This window comes from Lithobates pipiens, unplaced genomic scaffold, assembly GCF_037356315.1.
Source record: "Lithobates pipiens isolate NorthernLeopardFrog02 unplaced genomic scaffold, aLitPip1_a1.2 Scaffold_3, whole genome shotgun sequence".
Lineage (NCBI taxonomy): Eukaryota > Metazoa > Chordata > Amphibia > Anura > Ranidae > Lithobates > Lithobates pipiens.
In genome coordinates this window covers 195,075,599-195,082,084 of record NW_027507790.1, presented here as the reverse complement: position 1 = coordinate 195,082,084, position 6,486 = coordinate 195,075,599, and the positions used below count along the sequence as shown (strand labels likewise).

Here is a 6,486-nt window from a genome sequence, read left to right as displayed (position 1 = left end):
GTAAATGCGCCTAAATGATTTTACAAGTGTCAGGTGTTTTTCTAGGAGAGTTTTTTTTTTTTTTTTTTAAATGTCCTGTGTGCATGAGACCTTACCATGGCGTTTGGTCAGTTCTGCAACCAAGTTTGCCATCTCAGCATATTATGACGCTGCAGTTATTAGAAGCTGAGGCTAGAAGACCAAAGCTGGGCTATTTTTGAGCAGCAGAAAAACTTAAAAAGGTTTATTTCCAAAGTAGGTTTTTGCAGTTCTGTGAATTAGAAAGCAGGCTGTGTTGACCACCTATGACTGCTGTCTCTGGAAACTCTGCATTTTACAATCCAGAATGTGTTTTAAAGAACTGTCACTCTCACCGCTGGATTTTACCTTTATTTTAGGCGATGAGACGGCTTTTACTAAAACTGGGAGCACTGGGAATCTGGTGCAGCTGTGCATGGTAGCCAATTGGCTTCTAACTTCAACTTATTCGATTAAGCTTTTACAATAAAACCTGGAAGCTGATTGGTTACTATGCCGAGCTGCACCACATTTTTCACTCTCCAGTTTTAGTAACTCAACCCCTTTTTAACAACAAACAAGTAACAGCAGCGGTAGCTCTGATTATTCTGTGATAATGTACCAGTTACAAAAACAGAAAATGAGGCACAAAAAATCGAGCATTGGGCAAGGCCTGTGGACGTGATGCCATCACAGTTGATCAGGTTCGAGATTTCAGCTATAGGAGAGTGGCTGGAGCCTGCTCATGTTGACATCTCGATGTGTTTTATACTAGTGCCGGTGAAGATACTTTTTAAATGTAAGTGTGTGGTGAAGATGTTAATTTTTAATAAATAATACATTTTATTAAAGACAATTTTGTTCAATGAATGTCTCCCCCCCCCCCCCCCCCAACTATTATGGGAGGAGTTGGGGTTTGATGTAATACATTGCTGGGAAAGATCCTCATGAAATCTCTACATCTGAGTGTATATGCCGGTTTTTGATATATACCAGCAGCTCCATCTGGTGGTGGAAATTGTCAATTGGTGGTGGAGCACATTAAACACGCTAACCAAAGGGCTAATGCACCGATTGGACACTAGAGATTTTCTCTGTTTAAGAACTAATCTTCGTATTTGTTTTATTATTATTATTATTATTATTAATTAGAATACAGGATTTATATGGGTCAATAGTTTGAATTGAACTTATGGGACTGATGTTATATTATTGAATTTGGTACACACTATTTGAAGCGCACATACCACTTTAGTTTTGTTTATATTAATAGGTAGAGGTTTGCACAATATGCGTTTCTTTGTTTTATTTTTTGTAATCGTAAATCAGAGCTAGTGCTGCTGTTACTTGTTTGTGGTTAAAAAATCTGCAGTTTGTTTGCTTGTTATTGGCAGCTGCTGCACTGATTATACACTCACTGGTCACTTTATTAAGCACACTTTCTAGTATCCGGTTGGACCCCTTTTGCCTTCAGAACTGCCTTAAGGCCTCATACACACGGTCTGATTGTTGGACGACCGAGCGCCTGATTTTTGTCAAAGCGCGTGTACAGGATTTTGTCTTGCATACTAACTATCCGCAAATTGTAGTTTGACAAACATGAACGTAGTGACGTACTATGAGAGTATAAAGAGGAAGTTCATTTCTCAAGCGCCATCCTTTGGGCACTTTCTGCTAATTTCATGTTAGTAGAAGTTTGTTGAGCGTCGATCCACGATTTTCAGATCGCACAAAACAAATGCCTTTTAAAATACGTTTGGCATAACATACATGCAAAGCACCTTCATTATTATCCTATTAAAGTGGTTGTAAAGATTAAGGCTTACCTGTAGGTCCAAGAAATTTACAAAAAGAGGCACGCAGACGCATGAATGCCGCTGCGAATGGCGATATGCCGTTAGTGGTGGCTCCCATGTGCGGGAGTGATGTCATCGCTGCTCCGGTGCTGAGTGGCCGGAGCAGCGACACCTGGAAGAAGATGGACGCTCTGTACTACAAGGGACAGCGGGGACATCACTGGCTCCTGTGTCAGGTAAGTGACACATAATGGGCTACTATGCGATGCATAGTAGCCCATTATGCTTTACCTTTGCAGGGAAACAGAGAGGAAGTAAACTCATCAGGGTTTAGTTCCTCTTTAAAGAAGATGAGATTTTTTGACATTTCATCAATTGCCGCGTCACAGATGTTAATTGTACATTACGAACGGTAGTTTACAAGACCAAACTCTTCCCAGACGTTCCTTGATACCGAGCATGCGTGTTTGTACTTTCAACTTTGGTGTGATGGATTTCTGTACTGACCATCCGAAAAATCAGACGTTGAGTTCACATCAGACAAAAATTTTATAGCCTGCACATCCAGCTTTTAGCTGATGTAAAAGTCAAATCGTCTGTCGAATGCACCATATTAACGATCCGAAAATCCGCAGACAGCTCGTCTTCAGACTTTTCCCTTCAGATTTTCATACTGTGTGTACGAGGCCTTAATTCTTCATGGCATAGATTCAAAAAAGGTGCTGGAAACATCCCTCAGAGATTTTTGGTCCATTGTGACATGATGGCATCACACAGTTGCTGCAGATTTGTTGGCTGCACATCCATGATGCAAATCTCCCATTCTACCACATTACAAAGAACCTTGTATGGATTGAGATCTGGTGACTGTGGAGGCCATTGGAGTACAGTAACCTCATTGTCATGTTCAAGAAACCAGTGGTGAGATGATTTGAGCTTTGTGACATGGTGCCTTATCCTGCTGGAAGGAGCCATCAGAAGATGAGTACACTGTAGTCATAAAGGGATGGACATGGTCAGCAACAATACTCAGGTAGGCCATGGCGTTTTAAGCAATGCTCAATTGGTACTAAGGGGCCCAGAGTGTGCCAAGAAAATATCCCCACACCATTACACCACCAGCCTGAATTATTGATAGCAAGGCAGGATGGATCCATGCTTTCATATTGCCAATTTCTGACCCTACCACCTGAATGTTGCAGCAGAAATTGAGACTTAACAGACCAGGCAATCTTCTGTTGTTGAATTCTTGGTGAGCCTGTGCAAATTGTAGCCACAGTTTTCTGTTCATAGCCGACAGGAGTGGCAACAGAAGTGGTCTTCTGCTGCTGTAGCCCATCTGCCTCAAGGTTCGATGTGTTGTGCATTCAGAGATGGCATTATGCATACCTTGGTTGTAACATGTGGTTACTTGAGTTACTGTTGCCTTTCTATCATCTCAAACCAGTCAGCCCATTCTCCTCTGACATTAGGCATATTCGTTAACACAACTTCTACTCACTGGATATTTTCAACCACCATGCCACACTTTCTTCCCCATTCAGATGCTTGGTTTGAACTTCAAAAAGTTGTTGTCTCCACGTCTAGCTGCCTAAATGCACTGAGTTGCTTCCATGCTATTGGCTGATTAACAATTTGTGTCACCAAGCAACTGAACGGGTGTACCTAATAAAGTGGCTGGTGGGTGCTATGCTGGGGACTATAATGGATCTGCCAGTGCTAAAGTAATTGAATCTCTAGGAAAAGAGGGTGTTTGTGGTGGTCCAATTATGGAGTTAAAAGTTCTAAAGTTATAAAACAGCCGGGCCCCTACAGTAGAAATACACTCACTTCTCAGGCAGCCTATGTTTCCTACTCCTTCATTTAGGCCTCCATCAGACTCTTCAACATTCAAATCTGGCAGTGTGTCAATGCCCCCCTCCCCCCCATTCCATCCTTCAAACCCCACCAGGGCACCTGTAGTGATGGGTTGGAATGAAGGAACTTCAATGTACAGAACACAGGCATCTGACAATCCCAGAGGAGTGGAATGTTAAGGAGTCTGATAAAGGTGGCTGTTGTGGAACAGAGGGGAGGTGGCAGACACAGGCTGCTGGGAAGATTGGTGTAGTCCCTCTTCTTCTGTGGGGACCTGAAGAACTGTAGAGACCCAACAGGATCTCTTTACATTCAAATCTATGTTTTTCCCATAAAGGAATGAGCAACAGGTCCCCTTTAATCCCCCATTCATCCAAGCAGAGTCGCCCATGCTTCATCCTCTTCCCTTCATAGGTCAATGGTTGGCAGCTGCATCTTCCAGGCTCAGGCCCACAAAGATGTTCCACCATGCTCCTCCTCTGCCCACGCTGTATGGTAGCCAATGCCTCCTGGGTAAGAATGGGCTCAGGTGTGTTCACAAATGGCACATGCAGAGCCCGCCAGGAAGTTGGCACTGCACTAATCACAGGCAGTGAGGCATTTCAGATCTCTACAGCCGCACATCGGGACAATGTCTCACTGCCTGTGATTAGCGTTGTGCGGTGCCAACTTCCTGTCGGGCTCTGCATGTGCCGTATGCAAACACGCCGGAGATCATCCTTACTCCTGGAACAAGCGACATGCATATCCCAGAAGGCATTAGGAGTAGAGCATGTCGTTCTCTCCTGTGTTCTCACAGGTCAGGGATAGGGGGCTGGCCGAAATGTAGATGAATAAAAATGGGGGTCATGTTGTGGAGGGGGGGAGTTTAAGGGAAGCAAAGTTATCTTTCAGTGTGAAGGTCTGCTTTCACTCCGCTGCTAACACAGCAAACAGTTAGTACTTCTGGGTATGGGAGGAGTGCTATAGAGGTGGGAGGGATGGGATATGTACTATGGAGGGGGAGGAAGGGAAGGGACATGGAAGGGGAAGGGATGGGATATGGAAGGGAAAGGGGAAGGGATGGGATATGGAAGGGGAAGGGATGGGATATGGAAGGGGAAGGGATGGGATATGGAAGGGGAAGGGATGGGATATGGAAGGGGAAGGGGAAGGGATGGGATATGGAAGGGGAAGGGGAAGGGATGGGATATGGAAGGGGAAGGGATGGGATATGGAAGGGGAAGGGATGGGATATGGAAGGGGAAGGGATGGGATATGGAAGGGGAAGGGGAAGGGATGGGATATGGAAGGGGAAGGGGTGGGATATGGAAGGGGAAGGGGAAGGGATGGGATATGGAAGGGGAAGGGATGGGATATGGAAGGGGAAGGGATGGGATGGGATATGGAAGGGGATGGGATGGGATATGGAAGGGGATGGGATGGGATATGGAAGGGGATGGGATATGGAAGGGGAAGGGATGGGATGGGATATGGAAGGGGAAGGGATGGGATGGGATATGGAAGGGGAAGGGATGGGATGGGATATGGAAGGGGATGGGATGGGATATGGAAGGGGAAGGGATGGGATATGGAAGGGATGGGATGGGATATGGAAGGGGAAGGGATGGGATGGGATGGGATGGGATGGGATATGGAAGGGATGGGATATGGAAGGGATGGGATGGGATATGGAAGGGATGGGATATGGAAGGGATGGGATATGGAAGGGATGGGATGGGATATGGAAGGGATGGGATGGGATATGGAAGGGATGGGATATGGAAGGGATGGGATGGGATATGGAAGGGATGGGATATGGAAGGGATGGGATATGGAAGGGATGGGATATGGAAGGGATGGGATGGGATATGGAAGGGATGGGATGGGATATGGAAGGGATGGGATGGGATATGGATGGGATATGGAAAGGGATGGGATGGGATATGGAAAGGGATGGGATATGGAAGGGGAAGGGATGGGATGGGATATGGGAGGGGGAAGGGATATGGAGGGGGGGAAGGGATTAAAGGGAACCTGTCAGTGACAATGTAGTAAGCACACAATAGAAGATCCGGTCACCTGGACTCCGGGGCATCCACCGGCCCCAGCCTCCCCGTACTCATCACATTACTGCTGTACTTGTCCTCCATGGCTCTCCCCAGACAGTCCCAGTCCTAGTCTTTCATCCGGGACAGCCGGATCCCCTGTAGGATGAAGGACCCCCCGGCCCTCTACAGCCTCTGCTCCCCGCTGTGGGCGGAGAGGTGATAGCCGGGCACAGGAGTCATATTCCGGTTATACAGCCTCCAGCACTGCCAGCTCGCCGGCCCGTAGTGATGATGGAGCAGGAAGCGTCAGGTGGAGGTGACGTCACCGGGCTACGGGGACCCGGCGGGGACAAGATTTCTCTCATCTCATATCTGCCACATGGACGGGAGGGGGCGCTGTGTAACTCATTACTAAACCATAGACTCGTTCAGGTTTAGTGCTGGAAGGGAGGATAGAGGCGCTGTCTTCCCGTGCGATGAGAGAAAAGGAGAGCTTGTCAGTGCTGGTTACCCGGTAATTGAGGTGACCCGGAGCGGGTCTCAGTGAAGTCACAACCTCTGATCTGCATACTTGTGATGTCATTGGATCAGCCAGCATTGTAGATCAGACAGGTGTGTGGATGGGGGAATCGGTTTATATCTCCCCTTTGTGGCCAGACTAGAAGTGTTTCTAAAGTCACCTATATTTAAAGAGGAAGTAAACCCTTCCAAACAACTTGGACCTATAGGTAAGCCTAGATTAAGGCTTACCTGTAGGTCCAAGCAATATCTCCTAAACCTATATGGTTTAGGAGATATTTGCCCGA

The 6,486-nt window shown here is 46.5% G+C and overlaps 1 protein-coding gene across 1 annotated transcript in view; it reads right to left on the bottom strand.

Moving 5' to 3' along the window:
- Positions 1 to 5,994, bottom strand: part of SLC30A5 (solute carrier family 30 member 5) — a gene marked incomplete in the record, with an annotated part of 53,708 nt that extends 47,714 nt beyond the window's left edge. Inside the window, 1 exon segment of the mRNA XM_077462668.1 lies at positions 5,712 to 5,994. Coding sequence (XP_077318794.1) covers positions 5,712 to 5,782 — 71 coding nt within the window.
- Between the last annotated feature and the right edge of the window lie 492 nt (positions 5,995 to 6,486).